We start from the raw sequence: 27,946 nt of genomic DNA, 5'->3' as shown, positions 1-27,946 counted from the left end.
ACAAGATTATCATGATTTTTTATTGCTATCGATCAGTTCTGTAGTTTAGCGAGCTCAAAAATAAATTAATTTTCTGTAAAAATCCCTTCAATTATGACAAAACGTTTACAATAGATAAGAATTGTTTCAAAGATAAAATGTTTTAGTGTCAGGACCTGAGATGTATATTATACACGTTTTCAATTGATAGATTCCATGTTATAATTGTTTTAAATAAAGGACAGCCATTCAAAGAATTTAACATTTCTGTGTTTTCTGTTCTTAAGAAGTGTGTAGAAATTCAATGACGCGACTGATGACTCTTATTGGTTTGCTAGGAGTTATCTCGTCTATTAGTGCACAGGTAAACTGTAGTTGCATGCCCGATTCACTACGGTACCCTGGAAACCTTAATCGGATTAATAATATGAAACTTAAGTTCTTTTTTCTAGTCTAAAGCAAACCATGATGTAAATGTAAATGCATGCACAATTAAAAAAATACAGTTTTCATAAATAAAAACATGGATATCTAATTCATACTTGATCGGATAAAGGGTTCAGGGTTCTGTTATGAATTGAACATGTCTCACTCTATTGATAAAAAGTCAGTTTGGTTTAATCCAATCCATCAACTTTTAAATTTTCAAGCCGCAACTTTAAAAATTGTTTAGTTTTTTTCTATTGCTTTAGGGAATTGAGTTTTCGCCACAAACTCTGATTTTCTAATCCCTATATCTTTGGGACCAAATGTCGTAGACCAAAGATATTTCTAACTATGAATTATGTTAGATCACATCTTTTAAGTTTGAAATATAAAAGGTTTACACCATTATGTTGCAAAGATATAACTTCGAAAATTTGAGTTTGTGACAAAGGCTCAATTTCTTTGAAAAGAGTATTCGGTAAAACTCATTTGAATAGATTTATATAATTTGTGTATGTCGGACCACATTTTAAAAGTCCCAGATTGCACTCCAAGAAACTCAAAGTCATGAACTTTAAGTGTAACAATAACTGAGATATTTTAAACTCGATTCCCATGCTTATTGGATCTCCCTGTGATGTTAGAATGTCTGTAAACTTTTTTGATTATTTTGGATTTTTTTGATAATTCGGATAATAAGTCAGGATTAAATTTTTTTAGTTTTGGTATTCTTGTTATTTATAGAAAAAATTGTTAAAAATGTAATGTTTATCAGAAAAAATGTTAAACATAATGTAATGTTTATCAGAAAAAATGTTAAACATAATGTAATGTTTATCTGAAAAAATGTTAAACATAATGTAATGTTTATCAGAAAAAATGTTAAACATAATGTAATGTTTACCAGAAAAAACATTAAACATAATGTTCTCATTAAATTCTAAACTTTTCAAAAACGATTAATTCTTTAACAAAATTTGATCTCTGTCCAACGGAAAATAGTTATGAAACTTAATATTAGATTAGGTTAGTTGTAATGTGATAAATAAAGACTTAATTTATTAGATTTTATCATTGCATTACTTATCTCTATATGTAGGCTTTTATACGCCAAGAGAAAATCCTGGAAGCATTTGGTGAAGATGGATATTTAGAGGACACGAGCCAAGAGGAAATACAAAACGTAAAAGACAAAGAAGATGCTCTAGAATTTGAACTAATGGAATTTGAAGTAGCAGACCAAGATAATTCGTTAGATTTTAAACTTTTAGAAGTAGCAGACCAAAAAGATATGCTAGAATCAGAAGTAGCAGACCAAGAGGGTTCTGTAGAACTAGAAGTAGCAGACCAAAAAGATCTCATTGAACTTGAAGTAGCAGACCAAGAGGGTTCTCTAGAACTAGAAGTAGCAGACCAAAAAGATCTCATAGAACTTGAAGTAGCAGATCAAGAGGGTTCTCTAGAACTTGAAGTAGCACAACAAATAGATCTCATAGAACTAGAAGTGGCAGACAAAAAGAATCTTTCAGAACTTGAAGTAGCAGACCAAGACAGCGCTCTTGAAATTGAAGTAGCAGACCAAGATAGCGCTCTAGAACTCAAAGTAGCGAACCAAGATAGCGCTCTAGAACTTGAAGTAGCGGACCAAGATAGAGTTCTAGAACTTGAAGTAGCAGACCAAGACAGAGCTCTAGAACTTGAAGTTTCAGACCAAAATAGTGCTCTAGAACTTAAAGTAGCAGACAAAGATAGCACTCTAGAATTTAAAGTAGCTGACCAAAAGAATTCTCTAGAAATAAAAGCATCAGACCAGAAAGATCTCATTAAATTTGAAGTAGCAGACCAAGACAGCGCTCTAGAACTTGAAGTAGCAGACCAAGACAGCGCTCTAGAACTTGAAGTTGCAGACCAAGATAGCGCTCTAGAACTAGAAGTAGCAGACCAAGACAGCGTTGAAGTAGCAGACCAAGACAGCGCTCTAGAACTTGAAGTAGCAGACCAAGACAGCGCTCTAGAACTTGAAGTTGCAGACCAAGATAGCGCTCTAGAACTAGAAGTAGCAGACCAAGACAGCGCTCTAGAACTTGCATTTGCAGACCAAGATAGCGCGCTAGAACTAGAAGTAGTAGACCAAGACAGCGCTCTAGAACTTGAATTCAGACCAAGATAGCGCTCTAGAACTTGAAGTAGCAGACCAAAATGGTCTTTTAGAACCAGAAGTGGCAAGCCCATAGCATGAAATACGAATAAAAGAGAAGAAAATGAGTACGTTTTAGTACTGGAAAAAGATGTTATACCATGGTATGCGTGGTATGCATCTTTAAAGATCATCTTCGATTAAATCTTTGAACAATTCACTTGGTTGCTATGGTTATAAAACTTAATTTTAGATAGATAATAAACAATAAACATAAACGCCTGATTTTTTCTTATCCTTAGATATATGTATCTTTTGTTTACAGCTAGGGTACCTTAACATAGACGCACACTATTTTGCACAGACAGACGCACATGTCGGCAGGGGCCAACTTTCTCCTCCTGGTGCAGAGGATCTGCTAGAGGTGGCTGGGCGGCTGTGTACTGCTGTACAGTATGGAATGGAGCACAGCAACTGGTTTCACTACAGGTACATTGTACAAAGTGTACAAAAGTAATATAAGTATATCACACTAAAGATGTAAATTCAAGACGAGTGAAAATATTCTTGAACATGAATGAAATTCTTACTTATAGTTGGACAATGGACAATGGACATGTACTCGTGAATATGCATACAAGGGTCAGCTCATTTTATGTATTTTTTGCACATTCACGGGTACATGTCCATTGTCCAACCTATAAGTAAAAAAGTGGCATGTCTGATCCACAACGATACCATTTTTACCTTGACCAGATTAACAATATTGGGGATATTGTCGATCCTTTATTGTCTCTGCAACTGCAGCTCCCACAAGTCACTTCCACAGAAAAGCTACAATTTAAACGAATCTAATTCTAGAAAGTAAAATGCGAATATCTTCAAAAGTTGTGTACAACAAAGGTCTTATTTAATGGTATTTAGTCTTCTTAATCTCGTACTACAACCTCCCATATCTTAACATAACAAAATGTGTACTGACTGGAAGTAATATACAGATATATTTAGGCTGATTTAGTTTCAATTTATAGCCATACTAAGACCGTGGAATTTTTTAGAATAAATAAAAACAAAAACATATTTTGGTTTTCTTTAGTGTTTATAAAAGTACCAGGTTTACCCCAAAAAAGATATGTCCTTCATGGACGATTTAATTTTTCAGGAATTTTGGAACTTGGTCGTATGAAGGTGCCATGGTAACTCGTGGACTTTGGGAACTTCAGGCATCTTAAAAACTTGGATAAACTCTAATATAAACCATAATTTTAGACTTGAATTTTTTTTTGGTAAAGCAGTATTCTTGAAATGGTTAGAAATAGAAGTTTATTTAAAAATTACTAGATAAAACTTTGCTTTATTGGTTTATAAAATGGCAGCTAGGATACCCTAAACCTGACCTAAACCTGTGACACTACTATCTTTAAGTAAATAAAGTTGGCCGCTATGTCTCTAATCTGACCTAAACCTTTGTCACAATTATCTTTAAGTTTACAAGGCTGACTACTAGGATACCCTACCTGACCTAAACCTTTGCTACAATTATCTTTAAGTTTACAAAGCTGTTTACCAGGATACCCTAACTGACCTAAACCTTTGTCACAATTATCTTTAAGTTTATAAAGCTTTTACCAGGATACCCTACCTGACCTAAACCTTTGCTACAATTATCTATATAATTTTACCAAGCTGTTTACCAGGATACCCTACCTGACCTAAACCTTTGCTATAATTATCTCTATAATTTTACCAAGCTGTCTACCAGGATACCCTACCTGACCTAAACCTTTCTACAATTATCTATAAGTTTACAAGGCTGACTACCAGGATACCTTACCTGACCTAAACCTTTGCCACAATTATCTATAAGTTTACAAAGCTGTTTACCAGGATACCCTACCCAAACTAAACCTTTGCCACAATTATCTCTATAAGTTTACAAAGCTGTTTACCAGGATACCCTACCTGACATAAACCTTTCTACAATTATCTATAAGTTTACAAGGCTGACTACTAGGATACCTTACCTGACCTAAACCTTTGCCACAATTATCTTTAAGTGTACAAAGCTGTTTACCAGGATACCCTACCTAAACTAAACCTTTGCAACAATTATCTTTAAGTTTACAAAACTGTTTACCAGGATACCCCACCTAAACTAAACCTTTGCCACAATTATCTAAAAGTTTACAAAGCTGTTTACCAGGATACCCTACCTAAACTAAACCTTTGCCACAATTATCTTTAAGTTTACAAAGCTGTTTACCAGGATACCCTACCTAAACTAAACCTTTGCCACAATTATCTTTAAGTTTACAAAGCTGTTTAAAACTAAACCTTTGCCACAATTATCTTTAAGTTTACAAAGCTGTTTACCAGGATACCCTAAAACCTTTGCCACAATTATTTATAAGTTTACAAAACTGTTTACCAGGATACCTTACCTGACCTAAACCTTGAGCCGTTTCTTCACAAACATCTGGACTTTTTCCTGGAGGAAGAAGATGAGTTCGGATACAGGAATGTTTTATCTAACAATTTATCATTTATTTCTCAACAAAGGATGAGACTTTAAAATCGACTGCACGGAATATTTTAAACGTATTTATTTCTTTGCAAAAAAATGAATAAGGCTGATCATTTAATTTAACCTAGGAACCGTCATATTTTTTTGTAATTTTTTGTAAACGTTTTTTTGAATTTTTTGTAATTTTTTGTAAACGTTTTTTTGACCCAACACAGTTTTTGAATTCATATGCATTTTAAATAAAAAAGTTTTATTTAAAACAAAAATCTAGAATACTTCATAATGAGTCCCTTACCTATAATGATAGTTCAGGTAAAGGAATACTTTCAAATTGTGTTCTGGTGCAGCTTAATATGGCTATACACTTTGAGAAAACTATGATTGGTATTGTCAGTCTATTTCTGTCTAATTTGAGAAAACTATTATAGGTATTACCAGTTTATTTCTGTATACTATTTGAGAAAACTATTATAGGTATTACCAGTCTATTTCTGTATAATTTGAGAAAACTATGATTGTTATTACCAGTCTATTTCTGTATAATTTGAGAAAACTATGATAGGTATTACCAGTCTATTTCTGTATAATTTGAGAAAACTATGATAGGTATTACCAGTCTATTTCTGTATAATTTGAGAAAAAATGATTGGTATTACCAGTCTATTTCTGTATAATTTGAGAAAACTATGATAAGTATTACCAGTCTATTTCTGTATGATTTGGGAGAACTATGAAAAATATTACTAGTCTATTTCTGTATAATTTGAGAAAACTTTTATAGGTATTACCAGTCTATTTCTGTATAATTTAAGAAAACTATGATGGGTATTACCAGTCTATTTCTGTATAATTTGAGAAAACTATGATAGGTATTACCATTATACTTCTGTATAATTTGAGAAAACTATGATTGTTATTACCAGTCTATTTCTGTATAATTTGAGAAAACTATGATAGGTATTACCAGTCTATTTCTGTATAATTTGAGAAAACTATGATTGGTATTACCAGTCTATTTCTGTATAATTAGAGAAAACTATGATAGGTATTACCAGTCTATTTCTGTATATTTTGAGAAAACTATGATTGGTATTACCAGTCTATTTCTGTATAATTTGAGAAAACTATGATTGGTATTACCAGTCTATTTCTGTATAATTTGAGAAAACTATGATTGGTATTACCAGTCTATTTCTGTCTAATTTGAGAAAACTATTATAGGTATTACCAGTCTATTTCTGTATAATTTGAGAAAACTATGATTGTTATTACCAGTCTATTTCTGTATAATTTGAGAAAACTATGATAGGTATTACTAGTCTATTTCTGTATAATTTGAGAAAACTATTATAGGTAATACCAGTCTATTTCTGTATAATTTGAGAAAACTATGATTGGTATTACCAGTCTGTTTCTGAACAATTTGAGAAAACTATGATTGTTATTACCAGTCTATTTCTGTATAATTTGAGAAAACTATGATAGGTATTACCAGTATACTTCTGTATAATTTGAGAAAACTATGATAAGTATTGCCAGTCTATTTCTGTATAATTTGAGAAAACTATGATTGGTATTACCAGTCTATTTCTGTTTAATTTGAGAAAACTATTATAGGTATTACCAGTCTATTTCTGTATAATTTAAGAAAACTATGATTGGTATTACCAGTCTATTTCTGTATAATTTGAGAAAACTATTATAGGTATTACCAGTCTATTTCTGTATAATTTGAGAAAACTATTATAGGTATTACCAGTCTATTTCTGTACAATTTGAGAAAACTATGATTGGTATTACCAGTCTATTTCTGTATAATTTCAGAAAACTATGATTGGTATTACCAGTCTATTTCTGTATAATTTGAGAAAACTATGATAGGTATTACCAGTCTTTTTCTGTATAATTTGAGAAAGCCATGATAGGTATTACCATATTAATAATTTTAATAAACAATTAGAATTTTGGAAAATATCGGAAATAATAATTGAAACACAGGACAGGTCTAATGGACAATTTCTTCGGTGTAACAATTACCATATTACCATAACAGTTTTTGGGTCTGACATACAACATAGATAGTATTTTATTCTAGTTGTTTTACCATGGATCTACTCTATTGGGGACAACATCGGTCTTTTCCCTGTTGTGTACGTTGACCGTCTCAAGTATGGAACTTTACAAGGTATTTATTTTATGTATATTTATAAATATATTTTACCCCCAATGTGCAGAAAATATCTTTTAAAAATTGGATTTATTTAATGTCTAGTTTGAGCTTTTGAGAAAATATTGTATTTGAGATGGATTATGTTTTGTATTTATAAATTTAGCATCAAAATGTTTGAAAATATATATTTACTGTAATTTCTGAAATTAGGTGGGCACACAGTGGAAGAAGATGTTTATGTTATTAGTGAAGTTGTGGAGAAATACATATATGGATATCCCTGGCATCTTCCAGGTTAAATATTAAATTATAGACACATTTATTTATTTATCTATTCATTGATTTGTTGATTGGTTGATTGATTGATTGATTGATTGATTTATCAATTTAATATCACCAGAAGGAGATAATTCATTTGGTGTGCTTAGCGTTTGTATGTAAATTGCACAACTTGCTCTAAACTTAGAAGTCTGTTTTTAGTGTAATAAATAGATAAACTAAGTTATTAATTGCTCCAGTTATAGAGTTTAACACGTGTATATATTTTCTACAATATTATTCCCTTCCTATCCTATCTATCCAACAAGATTTTTTCAAAATGTTTTTTCATGTCGTTAACTTCGTACAGTACAGCTACAGGTGCTATGCGAATTGTGATTTGTGTCACACAGAATTATTTATTATTGATTAGTCAATGAAAACATTTAGTTAATTTATTAATTGATTACTAAACATTATCTTTCTGACTATGCAAATTATTGATAACATTAAAAATTAAATATCTTTTAAAAAATTAGAAAATATGACTTCATTTCATATTCTCGTATTTCTCTTTAGACGGAACAATTAGCCGGCCAATCACATGGATGGAGGAAGGTATAGTAAATAATAGAATACAGAATATTTTTTGGGGGGATTTCAATATTTATTTTTTAAAACAGTTTATATAATTTTCAATAATTATTAAATATTATTAAAACAATATTTAAAGGGAGTGACCGGCTATGTAAGGTAGTTGAACTGAGTATGCAGTGTTGTGGAAAACTTCTTTCGGATACATTTGAGACATATTAAACTTTTTAAAGATCTGTAAATCCTGAGTTTGAGCGCAAATTCGACGTTCAAAACTCCTACTTTGGGAGTGGATACGTTTTCAAAATTAGTTTTTTTTAACATTTTAACTTTTGACACAATTTTCTTTCTTTTTCTTGAAAGATTAATGTTTTCTATTATTAGGATTTCTTGATATGAGAGGGGGAGGGGTATGGGTTGATGATATGCATATGGGAACAGCACTCCTAATTGAATATGCACTTATCAGGTTCAATTGAATCATTCAACAATATAAATTATATAAATAAAATAATAAATCAACAATGTATGAAATGTTTACAAAGATTTATTCATCTAAAAAAGTAGCCAACATATAAAGTAAAAATAATATAAAAGCAAAATAAAAATTCTGTGCAAACTTTAATGTATTTAATTTCTTATACTGGTATTTTCTGGCTACCAGTAAACATTTTTAGAAAGGAATTGAGTCTTTGTCACAAAGTCTGATTTTCTAATCTCTTTATCTTTGCTTCCTAATGTCGAATACCTTAGATATTTCAAACTATTAATTCGTTAGATCAAATAATCTAAGTTTGAAATATCAGATTTGTACACCATCAGCTTGCAAAGATGAAGGGATTAGATAATATATAATAGTATAAGAATAACATGGAGCAGAAATCGACCCATTACTGAACACTTAAACTACGTACTTAATAAACTCTGTGAGTTCAAAACTTGCCAAACCAAACAGATCGACATGGAAATCAAGACTCAAGAGACGATCTAAAAATTGTCTTTGATTTCCGATAGTTTATAGATAACAAAAAGAGTTCCTCATACGAAATTTTCAAAATGTGGTCTTCATTCTTTGTATCTTTAAATTGTCAGAGATATAAATCATTTGAACAATTTGCTATTTAATTGAAACCTGAAATAAATTTACACTATCTTCATCTTAAGAACAGTAATTTTTTAAATTATCTTTAAAATGGCATGCTTCTAAAATTGTGTTTATGAAATATTGTCTCATTACTGAAGAACATTAATACATTATAGAAGTCGTCACCTAATCCCCATGTTTATTGAGACACCCTGTATCATAATCTTTTAATATTTCAGTAATGATATTTCCCATCTTGTGTATGCTGGTCACCAGCTCCTTCTTATGTCCGCAATATTGCAGGTGTTGTTCTGTATTTCTTGTGGTTAATAAAATTAAAGAATTACTGGGGGGGGNGAATAGATAAAAAAAATATTTGATACTTCACAATATAATTTTAAATATTCAATAAAACCATTTATTTTTTTTAACATTTATATTTTATGATTTTACTAATTTTATATATAATATATCAAAGAAATCCAGCTTTGCAGAGAATTTATAAAACTTCTAGAGTCAGCTAAGAACATTCCCGTGGTTTTACCGAGTTCCTCATCAAAATTGAGGCAAATCGGTCAAGGGGGTCGGATATACAAACAAAAATTACTATTTTATGTATGTATATAACATTTAGATATTAGATATTAGATATTAGATATTAGATATTAGATATTAGATATTAGATATTAGATATTAGATATTAGGTATTAGATATTAGATATTAGATATTAGATATTAGATATTAGATATTAGATATTAGATATTAGATATTAGATATATTAGATATATTAGATATTAGATATTAGATATTAGATATTAGATATTAGATATGCGCCTGATTTAAGACAGAAATTATGAATTGTGTAGGATGAGTTAGGACTAATGAGACATGGATATCACTTCTGGACAGGTGGGATCAACTCAATCTTAAAAAGAGTGTCATCAACAATTCACAACAGTAACATTTAAACTCTTAAAGAGCAGTTTCAATCTTTGATCATCTCTTTAAGACCTAAGTATTTAATTAAGAAGACATTTTTATTAAGATCATTACTCTTGTTGCTTCTGGGCCAGAGGAAATGGCTGGGCTTTAGGAATATTTTTTTCAGATTGAAACTTAAATGCTTTAAATAGTCATTGAATTATTTCTTCTAATGAAAAATAAAATATTCTTGAAATCATAATAAAACATTTTCAATCTTTAAAAAATGCCCTCAGTTGCATTTACGGAGTTTCTGAGTGCAGCGGATTCCATGGATTTAGGTAAATTTTTAGGATATTTTAAAATTTAGATAATTCACTGAAATCCTGAATTGAAATGTATTAAGAAAATATTTAGTTTTTGATTTATTTCAGTGACTCATGATCCAGACATGTATATGAGGGTTATGGACCTCTACAATTCTCATCTTGGAGCAATTCTCGGCAGAAGGGTGATTTTTTTATAATCTTAAAATCTGCATTTTAAGGGATTCTCATTAATCAAAGTAAACCTTCAATGATAACCTTAATTCGTCACAATTTAAATAAATTTTAATGAAAAGATCAAAAATTATTTGAAATTTTAACATGTAACCTTTAATACATTTTCATTTTTTATACTCACGTCTTCGTCTTAAATATCAGTACAATAAAGACAACTTTCTTGATATCTTTCAAGGTTTCAAACAGCAGAAACACTTGAACATTTCAACAAAGAGAATTTGTCAATTGACAGCTTTCCTTTGTTTACCTGTAAATTTGTAATATTAAAGGCTTATTAGGGATCAAAGCATTTTTAATAAAAAGTAGTTTCATTGTAATTATCTAATCACCGATCACTGTATTTCTGCGTAGAATCAAAACTAGGAGCTACGTAGTCACAAAATCGTACTAGCACTGTCGGATAAGTTTGACCTTTACTCTCCGGCTAGTGTAGTCCCCTGGTCATCAATCAGCATTAAAGGCTGGAGAGGAATTTACAAAAGTACTGTTTCAGGGTGAGAACGGGTTGTGGACAAATATTCTAACAAACAACTCAACATTCTTTGAGACTTCAGCTTCTGCAATGTTTATGATGTCACTTTCAAGGAAAATTTCATTCATATTTTATTTGAAAAGTTTCTGCTTTAAAAAACAAATTGAAAAAATAAAAAATAAATTAAAAATGTGTGAAAAAGATGAAATTAAGTTTTCTTCATGTTTAGGGGATACAGGTAACTTTAAAGGGACTGTAAGCGTAATTTCAAGTTACCCTCCGGTCCATGCAAAAATTTCAATGCTATGTCTGGTCAAGCATAAATCAGATATCAATATTTTTGATCTTGAAACTGTTTATTTTGATTTGTGGGCTCTCTCTACAAGTGACTGGCCCATTTCTTACATAGAAGAAAGACTGGAGAAATTCACAGAAATAAACATTTTTCGAGTCAAATCAAGGTTTCAAGGGGTGCTGTTGTAAATCGAGCAGTGCCATCGTGGAGGGTCACTTAAAATACGCTCACAACCCCTTTAAGAAATAATAATTCATTTTATTTTTCTGGAAAATACATATTTTTGTAAACGTCGTAACGGCTAAACCTATTATAGGTCGTCAGAATTTCAAAAAAATTGCTTCAAAATTATTTATATATTTTTTATTTGAAAATCTGCTAATGTATATGCAGATCTTCCTTTTTTTCGAAGAGAACATTCAAAGACTTACAGAAAGATAATCAACAAAAAGCTATGATCAAAAAGATTTGAATCCTAGTACGTATACATAATGAATATTTGAACTGCAAATATTTTAAGAATTGTTTAGAAATGGTTGGATCTACGTGGACCAGGATTTTACTGATACAATTCTACAAACTTGGAACAGTTTATTAAACAATATTCTTCAGGTGAAACCAACGAGGTTATAGTATATAGAGTGATGATGTACGCTAATCCTTTACTACTTGTACAGGCCACGTATTCCACTTACTTAGTCCGAAAGCGTACTGCATATTTGATGTTTGTTATGTATTATCAGGCCAGAATCTCCTTACATCCCTTATCAGTAAACCATCTTAATTGTACGTGCTGAAGCTAGCTGAATAGCGGGGCAGGTAGTTAACTACCCCCCCCCCCTAAATATAACACTGTCTTATAATATAACACTGTNCCCCCCCTGGGTGAAGCAGGTTTAAATTGTACAGTGTGTACACTGCACACTGCACAATGCACACTGCACACTGCCTTAGCTTAACATTGTCTTTTACTTTGATAGCTAAACTATACAAAACTTTGTGAAAAAGCTTCTTTAAATCTAGAAAAAATCTTCTATTTTAACTAATTAAGATCCGAAAAAGGTTCTTAATACCAATCTACGCTATTATTGATAGTATTGTTTTAAGAACCATACATTTTAAAATTGAGATTTTGAAGGGATGTCTTTTTATATCTTTAAAAGACGATATGTCTTTCTCAATTCAAGAAGTTGTTATGTTTAGTGGGACACCCTGTAGTTGACATTTTATCAATATTTCTTGTCTAAAATAAGCTGTTTTATTTTCTTGATGCATGTTTATTGGAACACCCTGTAATTGACATTTTATCAATATATCTTGTCTAAAACAAGCTGTTTCATTACCTTGATGCATGTTTATTGGGACACCCTGTATATAACATTTCATCAATATTTCTTGTCTAAAATGAGTTGTTTTATTACCTTGATGCATGTTTATTGGTACACCCTGTATATAACATTTCATCAATAATTCTTGTCTAAAATGAGTTGTTCTATTACCTTGATGCATGTTTATTGGAACACCTTGTATTTAACATTTCATCAATAATTCTTTGTCTAAAATGAGCTGTTCTATTACCTTGATGCATGTTTATTGGGACACCCTGTAATTGATATTTCATCAATATTTCTTGTCTAAATTTAGTTGTTTTATTACCTTGATGCATGTTTTGTCCTCAGGATGGAACAGTTACAAACATAATCGGTGGAACAGGTGAAATTATTATATGTTATTTTCAGGGATTTTTACCCAATTAAGAAATATTCCAATTTTAAGGAATTAAGAACACATTTAACTCCGTCTTAAAGCTTAAAGCTTTTCATGAGGGCCAGACTGAATCTGAAGGGCCTTTATTATACGTTGCTGTTTTCTTTGTAGTTAGATAGAGGAATTGAGTCTTAGCCACAAACTCTGATTTTCTAATCCCTACATCTTTGCAACCCAATGACTGTCGCGACCCTTACATATTTCACAATAATAATTCTGTTAAATTAAATCATCTAATTTTTAAATATCAAAGTTTTATACACTCTGGTTGCAAATATATTGGGATTAGTAAATTTTAATTTGTGGCAAAGACTAGAAATTTCTTAATATTTGTTTTTTGAAAAAGGCGAAGCCATTTCTTATATAAACACATATTTACATACAAACATTTGTAATATGAGGATAATGAGGAAGGGTATATATACATATTACATAAATATATATATTTATCAGGTATCAATGATATAGAGGAAGGATATATATATATAGATCAGGAATCAAGGATAACGAGGAAGGATATATATATATATATATTGCTCAGGAATCAAGGATGATGAGGAAGGATATATATTTCGAGGAAGGATATATGTATATTGATCAGGTATCAAGGATAACGAGGAAGGGTATATATATATTGATCAGGTATCAAGGATAACGAGGAAGGGTATATATATATATATATATTGATCAGGTATCAAGGACAATGAGGAAGGGTATATATATATTGATCAGGTATCAAATCAAGGATAACGAAGAAGGGTGTATTTATAAATATATTGATCAGGTATCAAGGATAACGAAGAAGGGTGTATTTATAAATATATTGATCAGGTATCAAGGATAATGAGGAAGGGTATATATATATATTGATCCGGTATCAAGGATAACGAGGAAGGGTATATATATATATATATATTGATCAGGTATCAAGGATAATGAGGAAGGATTTATGTATATTGATCAGGTATCAAGGATAACGAGGAAGGGTATATATATATTGATCAGGTATCAAGGATATTAAGGAAGGATATATATATATATTGATCAGGAAAGAAGGGAGGGTATACATACATAATACATTTATATTGATCGGATATCAAGGATAACGAGGAAGGGTATATATATATTGATCAAGTATCAAGGATAATGAGGAGGGGTATATATTTATATATATATATATTGATCAAGTATCAAGGATAATGAGGAGGGGTATATATTTATATATATATATTGATCAAGTATCAAGGATAATGAGGAGGGGTATATATTTATATATATATATATTGATCAGGAATCAAGGATAATAAGGAGGTGTATATATTTATATATATATATATATATATATATATTGATCAGGTATCAAGGATAACGAGGAAGGATATACTCCAGAGAATACTGATTATCCAAACTCTAGTCCTGGGATAGGTGCTGTGCTTAGGTATACTTCATAATACTTATCATACACATATACTCATATTGGTAAATATATCAATATTTGGGGTAGAGAAGACCTTTTCTATGGGAATAATCTGAGAGGACGTAAAATTTAACTTTTTGGGACTTTTTACTCTAAAATTAATTCCTATTCCTTGTTTACCCTATTCAGTGAAATAAACAATACCTGAAACCAAAGATGTTAACATATGCAGAGGAAAAATAGGAGTTTTCAAGGTAGGGGGGAATAATTAAAATGTAAAAGAAACTGAGTGTTCGCCACAAACTGATTTTTTATCCTTATACCTTTGCAGCCTGATGGTGTTATTTTAAACTTAAAATATTTGACCCAAGAGAATTCCTAGTTTGAAATATCAATGGTCCCCGACATTGGGATGCGATAAGGATGGTCAAATCAGAATATGTGGCCAGACCTCAGTTTCTTTAATATTTAGAGCAACTGCTGAGGTCTCGAGGTTCCTGGCCTGGAAAGAGAAGTCGCAAAGTTGAACTCTATAAATATATGCAACTAGACGACTGGGGCAAAAATTATGCGGATTAACTCCAAATATAATATACAATAGTAATGCGGCAAATGTTTTGAAAATAAAATAATTTAGATAATTATATTTGTTTTAAAAAGATTGAAAATTATCAAAGATGCGAGATTTCAAAATGAGAGAAAAACTTTTTGTTTCTATCTAGTATATTAGTATCTTTTAACTTGGTGACTCTGCAACTTTGTAGATTATCAAGTTGGAATTTAAAATTCTTTTTAATCTTATTATTTATATCTTTAAAAAAATTGAGACTTTTTAACATTCAGTAAAAACTGTTACTTTTCTAGTTATAGGAGCTTATTAAGGTATAAACCATTAATAAATTGTTTATTATTGGTAACAGTAACACGAATTTAAGTTACCAACTAGAACCAACAAAACTGAAGTATTAAAGTAACAAGAAAAAAAGAGAAATCAAGTCTTAAACACAACATCAGATTGTTTAAATCCCATTTTTTTCCTAAGTAAGTACAGAGAAGTTTGTTAGATGTTGAAACTTGAATGTTGTAATACAGGTACTTAAAAAAGTCCGTTTTAAAAGATTTAAGTTGAAAATTATCTAAAATGTGTAAAATTTTCTGAAAACGGTGAAAAAAAACAATAAATCTATGGTAGGAAAGGTCAAATAATGTAAAATGAATTATTTCATATAAGAGCAGATAAGTCGCCTAAAAATCTAATTTTCCAATCACTAGATTTAGTACTGAGTAAACCATGATATTTCAAACTATTTTATCCAGCAAAATTTATAGCTTGAGATATCTCAGGTTGCCAAAGATTTCGGATTTAAAAAATAGAGTTTGTGGCGAGTAATACAAAATAATTATAACAATGAGACCAATGATGGACCAAGAAGGGACCCAAGTCCAAGTCCAAATACTAGAATAGCAATAAAAATTGTCCCAGACACCTCCTGCAGATCTAATCCAACCTTCTTTGGACCCAGCATCAAGCTAACGTTCCCTAAAATATGTTATAAAACAGCGTCAGATTAATTATATTGTTTTTGTGAAGATTTCAAATTCGGAGAAATTAAGTTTAAAATTGGAAGTTATCATGATTCTTATATATGAATGCCGCGAACTGAATTCTCCATTTATAATTTGTAATTTGAATGATAAATATTAAGTTTATGTGGGTTCTACGCTCATGGATTTGAGGCGTTTTTAACCATTTTCTCCTTACAGCAGATAGAAGTAAAATTTGTAGAGATCATAACTGAACTAAATTCGGAATCAGGATTTATATTTTTAAAGAATAGCATAAGTTTTGTTTTGTTAATTATACAAGGTATATTTGACTTCACCAAAATGTTTTATGTTTCCAAATTTTATGGCATAAAGATTCATAAAAAAGCAAAACCAATGGTTTTTTAACTTCAGATTAAAAAAACCATCAGAAAAACAATTTTTGACATATTAAAATCTTAAATGTTTGAAACGCGGCCCGGATCAAACATGCAAAGGATTTCTTTGTGGACGAATTACCTATGAAACCTCTAGAGATACTAAAGATACTAAAGATAATGATGAATGATAGATCAGATTAGAACAGAATCTGGACTGAACTAGTTACCTATGAAACCTCCAGAGATATTAAAGATACCGAAGATGATGATGAATACTAGATCAGATTATATCTGGATTGAACTAGCTACCTATGAAACCTCCAGAGATATTAAAGATACCGAAGATGATGATGAATGATAGATCAGATTATATCTGGATTAAACTAGTTACCTATGAAACCTCCAGAGATATTAAAGATACCAAAGATGATGATGAATGCTAGATCAGATTTGAACAGAATGTCAGTTGACCGATTCAAGGGAGCAATGTTACATCTAAATACAAATATTTCTTAGAACTTCTTTATACATCTGATTTACTGTTTGGTAACTCAAAGGGACTGTCAACGTAATATCATGCTTCCCGCATTTTTAAGAGTTACATGTTTAATTAATAACTCTAAAGAGTTATACTTGTTTAATTAATAACTCTAAAGAGTTATACTTGTTTAATTAATAACTCTAAAGAGTTATACTTGTTTAATTAATAACTCTAAAGAGTTACATGTTTAATTAATAGCTTAAAAGAGTTAAATTTTGCGGGAAAATAGGATGAAGATTTCTTTGTTTCTATTTGCAAATTGGACAATTCAATCTCGGCGTTTCTCTTCAAAAGATAAGATTTAGATCATACTATTGTGAATCTTGCAGGTATATGATTTAAAGTTAAGTTTACATGGTGCTTTTAAACTTAAACCATTTGTTTAAAACCAGTTAAGCGCATTCTATTTTATTTTTATGTTTATATCCAACATTATTTTGATGAATTTTACCTCATAACTAAGGGTATAACGCCACCTCTGAGTAAGACTGATACCAGCATCCCTATCTCAGAGTATTTTCCTAAATCAAAACTGTATTTTAAACTGATTGCTAAACCTAGAATTAGAATATAATTTACCTATAAAGTTAAAGTAAAAACTTATTAAAAACTATTAAACTTTTTTAATTGGAAGCCAATAGTTTAAACATTTTATTTGGGCCTTTTTTATTACAGACAATTATAACTCTTGATGAATAAATAGACAAATGCATGATATATAATTTTAGAAATATTAATAAAACCTATTTCTTTAACCTGGTCCCGGCCATTGAGTAAATGTAGCAATACTTCGACCAATCCAATCACCCAGTGCTTGGAACAAAAAACAACTACAACAAAATAGCAGCTACAGCAAACACAAAACTACACAACAAACAAAAAGCAACTACAACAAAATAGCAGCTACAACAAACAAAAATCAACGATATCAAATAAAAGGGAACTTTATTAAAAAAATTGTAACTACAACACACAAAAAGCAATTTCAACATTAAGAGAAGCAGCTAAAAAACAAAAATATAATAAGACAAAAAAGCAACTGAAACAAACAAAAGAAACTACAACGAACAAAACAAACTACACCAAACAATAGAAAATACACCAAAAAATAGAAACTACAACTAAAAAAATAAACTACAACAAACAAAAGAAACTAAACCAAACAAGAAAAACTACAACAAACAAAAGAGACAATAACAAACAAAAGAAACCACACCAAACAAAAGGAACTGCACCAAACAAGAGAACCTGCAAACAAAAAAAAACTACACGAAACAAAAGAAACTACAACAAACAAACAAAATACATTAAACAATAGAAACCACAACAAACAAACAAAACTGCAACAGACAAAGGGCGTCTATAACAACAAGTTTTTAGAAATGTATCAGCTGTTGTCCGAACAGTTTTAATGCTCCGAACTATATTCAACGAGAGAATGAGATATATAGGAACCTATTACTTTAACAGTTAGCAGCTCTGAAAACATTAGTTTTTATTTTTCATGTTTCATAGAACTGTCCTCAACTTACCAAACTGGTAGAAAATAGACTTCATTCCACCGTGAGGAGTCCTAGCATAAACATCAAACCATCATTGATTATAATTTAAACAAAAAATTGAAAAATATTAATTAACAGTTATAAGGGTTATTTTGCCAAAGAAAGAGAAAAAAAACAAATTGGGAATTTACCTTTGTCTGTTTTATGCAAATAGCTTGATTAAAGGGTCTGTACACGTAAAATTAAAAGATCCTCCGTTAAATTTGGACATGTAATGATATAAATCAATGAGTGTACTGCAAAAATGTTGTTATGGTAATGTTGTTCATGTTCCTGGGAAACCGGTTTGACTAGAGCAGCTACAGCAGGATACAGTGCAAGGGTTTGTCCATAATTTACAAATATAACTGGAAAAAAATTTTTGTTTGTCAATATTATATATATTTTTGTTACATATTCTGTTAAAGTAAAGTTTGACCCAGATAATTATAACATATGAAGAAACAATTTGTGGTTTAAAATAGTCCAATACATTTACCACAGAAATTGTATACAGACCCTATTTCACTTTATTAGTAAGCTGATCTTTAAGCTACTAGTAAAAATATTTACTTTTTAACAATATCAAATACACAAAGGATTGCGTTTATGTCGTCTTCCTATTCCACGTTTTTTTTGGGTCCCACTGTAGCAAAAATTCTAATTTAAATTGCATTTTGCTTCTGTTTACCTAAAACATAAATCCAGGTTTTCTTCAGAACCTCTAAATAGTCAGATATTCCTAAACAATTAGAAGATACAAAAGAAGATAGAAATAATAAAAGTAAACGTGTAAAAACATAAAGTATGAAAAGTACAAATAAAAGTAAATGCATATTTAATAGATTAGATTTATACTGAATTAAAAAAGTTTTTTTTTTCAAATTTAAAAAAGAAATTAGCATTTGAAATTGATTTCTTGAATTTTTAAAGGAAAAAAGGGAGTGGTTTATAGATGGTATGATAAACTACAGCAGGTTTAAAAAATACAAGAAACACTTTTCATAATAGTAAACTCATAACAAATATTCCAAAATTCAATTTTACCCCAAATGTGCGTATAGTGTTGACAATGCATTCATCATATACAAATACAATACAATCATGAATTATACCTGTTCCTTGATGAATGTCTTGAAGTCCAGCATGATGAGTATAGAAGTATTGGAAGCTAGTATATACAATACAATCATGAACTATACCTGCTGTTCCTTAATGAATGTCTTGAAGTCCAGCATGATGAGTATATTGGAAGCTAGTATATACAATACAATCATGAACTATACCTGCTGTTCCTTAATGAAGGTCCAGCATGATGAGTATATTGGAAGCTAGTATATACAATACAATCATGAACTATACCTGCTGTTCCTTGATGAATGTCTTGAAGTCCAGCATGATGAGTATAGAAGTATTGGAAGCTAGTATATACAATACAATCATGAACTATAACTGCTGTTCCTTGATGAATGTCTTGAAGTCCAGCATGATGAGTATATTGGAAGCTAGTATATATACAATACAATCATGAACTATACCTGCTGTTCCTTGATGAATGTCTTGAAGTCCAGCATGATGAGTATATTGGAAGCTAGTATATACAATACAATCATGAACTATACCTGCTGTTCCTTAATGAAGGTCTTGAAGTCCAGCATGATGAGTATATTGGAAGCTAGTATATACAATACAATCATGAACTATACCTGCTGTTCCTTAATGAAGGTCTTGAAGTCCAGCATGATGAGTATATTGGAAGCTAGTATTTACAATACAATCATGAACTATACCTGCTGTTCCTTGATGAAGGTCTTGAAGTCCAGCATGATGAGTATAGAAGTCAGTATTGGAAGCTGGAATGTATAATGCAATCATGACCAAGATCACCAGAACAGAAAAAGACATGCAGATCACTCCAATATTCTTAAGACCAAACATTTTCGGTTAAAATGGTTTAATTTTAATAAAAAAATACATCCTAATTTTTGAAATATTTTTTTATAAAATAATAATTGTAAAATAGCCTTAGTCCTGCCATTTACAAAATGTGGTCTGCCTTTTCATTTAGAATTGGACAATTTTGAGGTTTTATTTAATAAATTAAAATCTAAAAAAAGTTTTTAATATCTTTGGTAATTTTGAAAGCACCACATTTTGTGAAATAGACGGACTAGGGCTATTTTGTGCTTATTACTTAATGACAAATATCTCTTAAAGGGACTGTATAGGAAAAATGAAAGGGGGTATTGGCTGAAAGCTAATCACTTTAGCTCTTGATCGCGACCCATGAAAGTTTTATCTTATGTTCCTGTCTCGAAAAATTGATATAAAACTGTGTTAAAATTATACGAAAGTTCTTGTATGTAAAATTTAGAAAATCTTAAACTTAAATCACGTGACCAGAACTATCACCAATGGCAGAGCAGTATACTGGTCACGTGTCTCCGCCTTTATCACGTGACCAGTTTACTGCACTGCCATTGGTGGAATTTCTGGTCAAGCAATACGGACGTATAAATAATATTATGAATTAAATCTATAAAAAATAGAAATAACAAATATAAAATTAGAATTGGAGTAAACCTAAGTTACAATTAGCTTTCTCTGGAATATCTTCGTTTTCAGATTGGTTGCTTATTTGCTGAGTTTGATCTATTTTATACAAAATTGTATATATATTAATTTTCGTATAAATTTGACAAAGTTGTAAATCAGATTCTCGAGATAAGAACATTAGATATAACTTTCATGGGTCGCGATCGAGAGCTAAAGTGATTAGCTTTCAGCCTATACCCCCTTTCATTTTTCCTTTACTGTCCCTTTAAATTAGGTTGCAAATTGAATGCCGCAAACTATTTCTCAGGTCAAAGACGAGTTTAAAGCTTTATAAAAAAAGCACCATATATGATAATATAACAATGAAATTAAGGAATCATATTAAATCAAATATTTGTTCTAAATGTTTTCCTCTTGGTTTGATCCAACAGCAATTATGATTATATTAATGATTGCAGGGAGAGCTGACCCAAAACCCATTCCATCATTTGCACTGCCAATATACCTGTAATACAAAATTAACTAAATCATCATAAATTTTATCAAATAAATAGACTGTAGGCGCAATTTCTCTACGTGCAAAGGTGACAATGCCCGATTCACAATGGTACCCTTAACAATTTGTCTGATCAAGAATAAATGAGATATCAATTTTTATAATTTTAAAAACTAATTATTCTCAATTGTTGTTTCTCTACAAAAGTCAGTTGCACATTTATACGGCAGGAAAACATATATAGGAATTATAAAAATCAAACCCTAATTTAAACAACAATATTTCCTACAATTTTTTAAGACAAAAGATTAAGATTTAAGAATAAACTGCGCAAATTATAGCATAATAAGATTATTGGTTTCAGCAGGAGCTTAATAGGAAGATACTGATATTGTAAAATTAAAGTAAAACAATATAAAACAAGTCTCTGCAAATCCTCTTTATTCATCAGGTTGAACCAACTTAAATTATTATCCGGCTCGTCACTATAGTTTCAGTAGAAGTAAATATTTCCATTTACTGATAGCGCCGATTGAAGGATTTATAACACTAACTGGATAATAAGTTAGATAGAAAGATAGATGTTACCGACATACTATTTCTATTGGTTCAGAATAGACAACAAACACATGACTGAACCCTGATTGGGTGAGGCGCTATAATGGACTTGGCATACAGGAGTGAAAAAGCTTTATTGCATTTAATTATCCGTAAAAATTCATTTTTGACCAATATTCACATTATTAAAGTTTCAGTCTTTTAATTCTTATAGTTTGTGGGTAACCCAACAATTGTTCTGTGAGAATTGAGAAAATAAGACGACATTCAATCCTTTCTTGCGTATCCAATCTAAATCATTTTGGAAAATATTTATAAAATGTTTTTATTTGAAAACAAAATAACACTTAAACCCGAATCCAATATATTCAATGGTACTTTTAGATTAACAATGTAAACGCGCCGAATCAAAAATAAAATACCTGGGAGGGAAACGGCCAAGATTTCCCAGAAAACTCGCCTAAAAATAGTTTAAGATACAGGGTGTCCCAAGAAAAATAGGAATTGAGTGACGACTTGATCCGATAATTGATAGATAGATATGCCGTATAAAGTGAATCAAAATGTATAATGAGCTTGCCAAAATGTGGTCTACCATCTTTGTAACTTTAAAATTGACGAAGATATGAAACAATTGAACAGTTCTGTTAATATTTAATTAACTGGATTCTGGACGAATTTCCTAACATCTCCGTCAATTTTGAAGGCGAAAAAAAAAACAAAATTAAAGACCACATTTTGGAAATCCAGTTTTCGTAGTTAAATGTTTTAACTGTGTTACTATGAAATTTTTTATTTTTACGAAACAATCCCTTTTGGAACAAAGACAATATTTAATTCCCATGTTTATTTGGACACCCTGGAGTGTTGATATAGAGAAAGAAAGAAAGAAAGAAGATACAAAAGTGGAAGAAAATTGAAGGATACATGACCCCCACTCCCGTTCCAAGAAAAAGAAAAAATATTGTCTTCGTTTTTTAAACATAACTTTTTATTTGTATTTGATGATATGGAAGGATTTGAGATGGAACCATGTGTTACAGATTTAGGGAACTATGAATTTTATAAAAAGGATTGAATAAATTTTGTAAAGACGTCTCTGAAGTCTCATCCTTTGATGGTCACCCTTTCATATACATTGAAAATAAATAACCTGAAAAATTGCGTTAACTGAACTATAGATCGTGTTTACAAGAAGAACTGCTAGAAATAATCCATCCTGCCAATCATCTGTGTTTAACCCTTAAATATTTCTGAATACATGTCGTCTTAAATTTATGAGATTCTTATTCATATTTTCTAAATTTTAATTTAATTACATTTAAGAATATAGAATGGTCGGTTTTTATTTACTTTCAATTTAAAGAGAGAGTTCGCGAAAAATGAAAGTGGGTGTAGGCTTACGGTGAAAAATGAGCGCTTTTGATCGCGTCGAATCTTCTTTCTTTCTGTTGCTTCTATAAGGAGAAAATTGTTCCTTTATTCGGGTTTCGAGGATATTTGATGACGACATTTCATGACGACATTTTCACATTTTCCAGGAATGTTCGAAAATCCAGCGCCAGTGAAATATTTTTTAAAAACACAATCAAAAATATTATTAAAGATTAACTATATCCGAATGCGTCGAAAAAAGATCTATGATTATTGTTATTGATTATTGAATGATTTGTTTGGAATTAAATTGATTTTTTTACGATCCGAGTTGATAGTTGCAACTTTCTGGATTTTAAGGACGCTACGTTCTTTAGCATGAGTCGTTTTTAACATTTTTCACCTTACAGACGCAACAGATAGAAGTAAGATTAGTAGCGATCAAAAGCGCTTATTTTTCACCGTAAGACTATACCCCCTTTTGCGAACACTCCATTTGATCTGAATTCTAATTTCTTTAAAAGTTTTTAATTAGCAGTGTATAAATTTTTGTACATTTTTTAAGCAACATTTTTATCCATTTTTGGTTGAAATGATTAAAAAAAACTTTTTTTTTCAGTAAAAATAGATTACCTGAAAATAAAGTGATTATTGCAAACGTAACAACCATCAAGCAAGCAGATATCAACAATCTAGATAACTACCATTGGGCATTTCAAATCAGTAATTTTTGGATTTTTCGGAAATTTGAAATATACAGTACGGCCCATAAAACTGTGCAATAAGACTGCTAGACTGGAGATGATTTTGAATATTACAATCCAATGACTGTAAAAAAGAGACCCATTTCACTTTAAAAATTAGTTTTAAAGCTACTGCAAATAGTATTTGCTTTATAACAAATAAGATTGCCTAAATGTCGTCTTCCTCTTCCACAGAATTATGGGTCTCCCTGTAGTAATCTACAATTTATGACCTTTAGAGTTGTGATGCTGCATGCTGTAAGGAATATTGAAAACTATAAATTTGATTTGAAAACAGTTATCTAATTATTTATTTCATCATGTTTAATTTAATTCACACGTTAAGATTGGTATAAAAATGACACAAATTTTAAAGATGAAAAGACGACATTAACCTGAGTCTAATGTTGATCCTGTACCCTAGAACAACCGTTAGAACAACCAGCACTGTTAACGGTACATTTCCCGTTACTGATAAATATGCTGAAAAAAACTCACTAGGGCAAAACATATTTTTCCTTGAAATGAAAATGAGGCATTAAACGTGATAAATATAAAAACTCGCTTCTTTACACTTCATTTTTATTCAAATACTTTACTATATTAATAAATTGATATTACAAAGTACATATGAGGAATATCAAAAAAATGTAGGAAATTAAGGATGTTTTTGTATAGTTTTGTAGATTTTCATTTGAAAAACTGTTGGCAGCATAAACTTTTTATAATGCTTTTTGCCTTTATCTTCAGAAATTAATCTAAATTGAAAGTTCACAAATTTTTCTTTACATTTTTGTTTTTACCTGGAAAATTAATCTGCATCTCTGTAAGCTGATCAGTTGTTGTATTAAAAGGTATGCTGGTATTGCGAAACTTAAAAAATGCAGTGATAATTATTTTTGTGGAAAATCATCATACAAAATAATTGCTTAAAGGGATTGTTCATCTATTTCAAATGACTCATAACACCCCAATTTATATTATAAATATCGGGATTTTTAATATTCAAAGTTAACTTCACCATCAATTTGCAAAGAAATAGGGATTAAAAAAATTTAGTTTTAAAAAGAGGGAATTTACTTTAATCATATTTAAAGAAATCTTCATAAAATCCACGAGCAGTACCTTTAAGTAAGTAAGTTAGTAAGTAAGTAATTATTTATTAATGGAATATAGCAAAAACGTACAAAATTAAGTGTTTCAGGAGAAAATATTAAAAAAAAACCTTCAAAAATAGAGGTTGCAAGAATATTTCCCCCAAATTCGAAAAAAAGGAAAAGGAAAGTTACATATTTATTGTTTATTTTAATACAACTGGTGCATTTTTCGACGATTTATCAGAATATCTTTTCCCTTTTAAAAAATAAAAATTATAGACTTATCTTTAATAAAGTAATATGCTGACCTTGTAATACCAGAAGTCTGTGATAGTGATTAGCATACTGTAGGGGAACATGATTGTTAAACCAATATAGTAGAACACCAAGTACACAAACCAGAATCTATCTCTTCAGTTGAAATCATAAATATCATTAAAGGGACTGTAAACGTAATTTTAAGTGATCCTCCATCTTATAAGTATCTATACTAATTATAAGACTTAAGATAAAAATGTTAAATTTTAGTGTCCTAATTCTCATTTGAAAAAAGTAATGAATTATGAAAAATTACTTCAATATAAAAAGAAAAATAGATTTTAATAACCTTTTTGAAATTGTTAATTAAATCTAACTTTACCTTGGCTCTTTTAACCCTGTCGTCTCGTTGAACTCCATGTTTTATTGGTTCTGTGTTTGTTTAGAAAAACGGCGGGAAACAGATGTTAAATCCCAAATTTAAATGTTCATCTAAATAGAGTACACATAAAGGTACCAGCTGATAACAAGTTTGTAAACTGGATGTTGAAAGCCGGTATAAGGTTACAAATTTTATTATATTTCATGTATTGAATAAATCTGAAACTACTACGATTGATATCACTGCCCGAATGAATACTGAAGTAAAGTAAAGTGTGCACACAAGGTTTCAGCCTGATACAGCATTAAAGCACCAACTCAACTTAAACTTCATACAATTTTAAATGTACTCTTGTCTGAGAAAGATAAGGGGCTTTACAAAAAGGGGCGTACACAGATATTTGTAAAGGGGGAGAGGATGAAAAAATCCGATTCGTTTTGTTTCATCCATTTTATTATTGTACTCTCATCTAACTTTTAAAATGTCGTCGTTATATTTTCCAATTTTCATTTTAAAAGAAACTGTTGACGTTTTTAGTTTTTACAGGGGTTAAGAGACTACATTTCAGTATTAAGTGGAATGGCATTCACAACGGTACCGGAAAAAAACTTTGTCTCATCATGAATGATCAAGATATCCATATTTTCACAAATTAATTACTTTCAACTGAATTGATTTAAAAATAGTGAATTGCAAATTTCTGCTGCAGAAACAATGGAGGAAGTTGTCCGAATGAAATACTTTTTAGGAATACGATTCGGAATAGAGTGCTGGGGGGGGGGTAGTCTTCGGCCCCTTGAGAGATGGTATAATTAGGCTTGTATTCAGGAAGAGAGTGGGGGAGGGGATTCTCTATAGTTCATGCACTCTATTTATTAGATTAGGTTCAGATGCATTTACAGGGGTTGCAGGCCCCCATGGGCGCTGAGCCCCCGAAAAAAGATTTTTTTTTGCATTTTTAGCTCACAAAAATAATACCTTCTCTATGCTGCAAACCTTTATGATTGTCATGTTTTTATGATTTGTTGTATCAGACTTCAAATATATAAATTAATATATTTAGTCAAGTAGTTTAGCTGAAATGAACGATGGTCCCTAGTTTCTATCAACCTATTGCTCAAGCAGAGAAAATATGAGAGAAAGCTAATTTTTTACGGTTTAGGTCCCAAGCACTGTCAAATTTTAATGTTATCAGCTTAAGAAAACTTTTCTTAATGAAACTACATCTATTAGCAATTAGGCTTTGCTTGGTTTTGGAATCCATTAAGTGTCCTTGTAGTGCTTTTTGGGAGAAATCCTTAAACATTATGGTTTTACTTTAAAAGCTGGTATCAAGATGCACCTAACCTCATATTTTCCGCCCCTTATCTAATCTAACTATATATACTTATATTTCATAAGTACAAGATACCCAGGTGTTGGTTCATTACTCTGCTATACAGTAATTATATTTTATATTGCTATACATGTAGCCAAAGAGAATAGTATATATTAGAGTGGAATTTAAACAATCCCCTGGCATAAATTTTGTCAGTCCCTTTCAGCCTGAAAGGGACTCTAAAGTGTACAATTCATGTAAATGTTCAGTTTTTCAAAATTTTGCAAATATCTTGGCATATTTAAATTCTATATAAAAATGAATAATTTATCATAGTTTTTGCACTTTTTGTTTTTGCTTTTTTTGCTAAAAAACGGAATTTTGCAAATTCGCAAATTTGTTTTCAGATTATTTAAGTATAATTAAGAGCCCAACCTTGGAATTGCCTTTAAAATGTTTCAACGCCTTGGCCAATTATATACATTTTAGAACTCTAAAGCACTTGTTTTCAGCTTTAGATTTCAAAAAGTAATTGGCAAAACTCTCATC

The 27,946-nt window shown here is 30.4% G+C and overlaps 2 protein-coding genes across 3 annotated transcripts; one reads left to right on the top strand and one right to left on the bottom strand.

Annotated features, from left to right (window-relative positions):
- The first annotated feature begins 159 nt into the window (after positions 1 to 159).
- LOC111706677 (unsaturated rhamnogalacturonyl hydrolase YesR) lies at positions 160 to 15,250 on the top strand. 2 transcript variants are annotated; one of them, XM_023479584.1, is made up of 20 exons: positions 162 to 343; positions 2,907 to 3,031; positions 3,705 to 3,765; positions 4,974 to 5,059; positions 5,338 to 5,378; positions 7,162 to 7,251; positions 7,447 to 7,530; positions 8,074 to 8,112; positions 8,473 to 8,557; positions 9,412 to 9,475; positions 10,040 to 10,082; positions 10,219 to 10,266; positions 10,391 to 10,435; positions 10,529 to 10,605; positions 11,151 to 11,242; positions 11,359 to 11,367; positions 11,955 to 12,036; positions 13,104 to 13,137; positions 14,548 to 14,629; positions 15,081 to 15,250. In XM_023479584.1, exons 1-20 carry the CDS (start codon positions 284 to 286, stop codon positions 15,133 to 15,135), a joined length of 1,302 nt encoding a protein of 433 aa, XP_023335352.1. In that variant the 5' UTR covers positions 162 to 283; the 3' UTR covers positions 15,136 to 15,250. The 2 variants fall into 2 exon arrangements, with proteins under 2 accessions (XP_023335354.1, XP_023335352.1); XM_023479586.1 differs by lacking the exons at positions 14,548 to 14,629; positions 15,081 to 15,250 and adding an exon at positions 13,793 to 13,893 and having other exon boundaries at positions 160 to 343.
- Positions 15,251 to 15,531: 281 nt separating this feature from the next.
- LOC111706682 (equilibrative nucleoside transporter 3) lies at positions 15,532 to 26,358 on the bottom strand. Its single transcript, XM_023479592.1, has 16 exons — positions 26,080 to 26,358; positions 25,748 to 25,850; positions 25,146 to 25,215; positions 24,738 to 24,825; positions 24,233 to 24,291; positions 23,379 to 23,467; positions 22,648 to 22,685; positions 21,583 to 21,676; positions 20,406 to 20,538; positions 19,307 to 19,357; positions 18,910 to 18,983; positions 18,607 to 18,647; positions 17,831 to 17,904; positions 17,526 to 17,595; positions 16,925 to 17,028; positions 15,532 to 16,148 (listed from the first exon to the last, which is right to left on the bottom strand). The coding sequence occupies exons 1-16, from the start codon at positions 26,115 to 26,117 to the stop codon at positions 16,009 to 16,011; spliced, it is 1,266 nt and encodes a 421-aa protein (XP_023335360.1). The 5' UTR covers positions 26,118 to 26,358; the 3' UTR covers positions 15,532 to 16,008.
- Positions 26,359 to 27,946: the final 1,588 nt, after the last annotated feature.

The sequence above is a fragment of the Eurytemora carolleeae genome, unplaced genomic scaffold (assembly GCF_000591075.1).
Source record: "Eurytemora carolleeae unplaced genomic scaffold, Eaff_2.0 scaffold749, whole genome shotgun sequence".
NCBI lineage: Eukaryota > Metazoa > Arthropoda > Copepoda > Calanoida > Temoridae > Eurytemora > Eurytemora carolleeae.
This window is presented reverse-complemented; position numbering and strand designations above follow the sequence as displayed.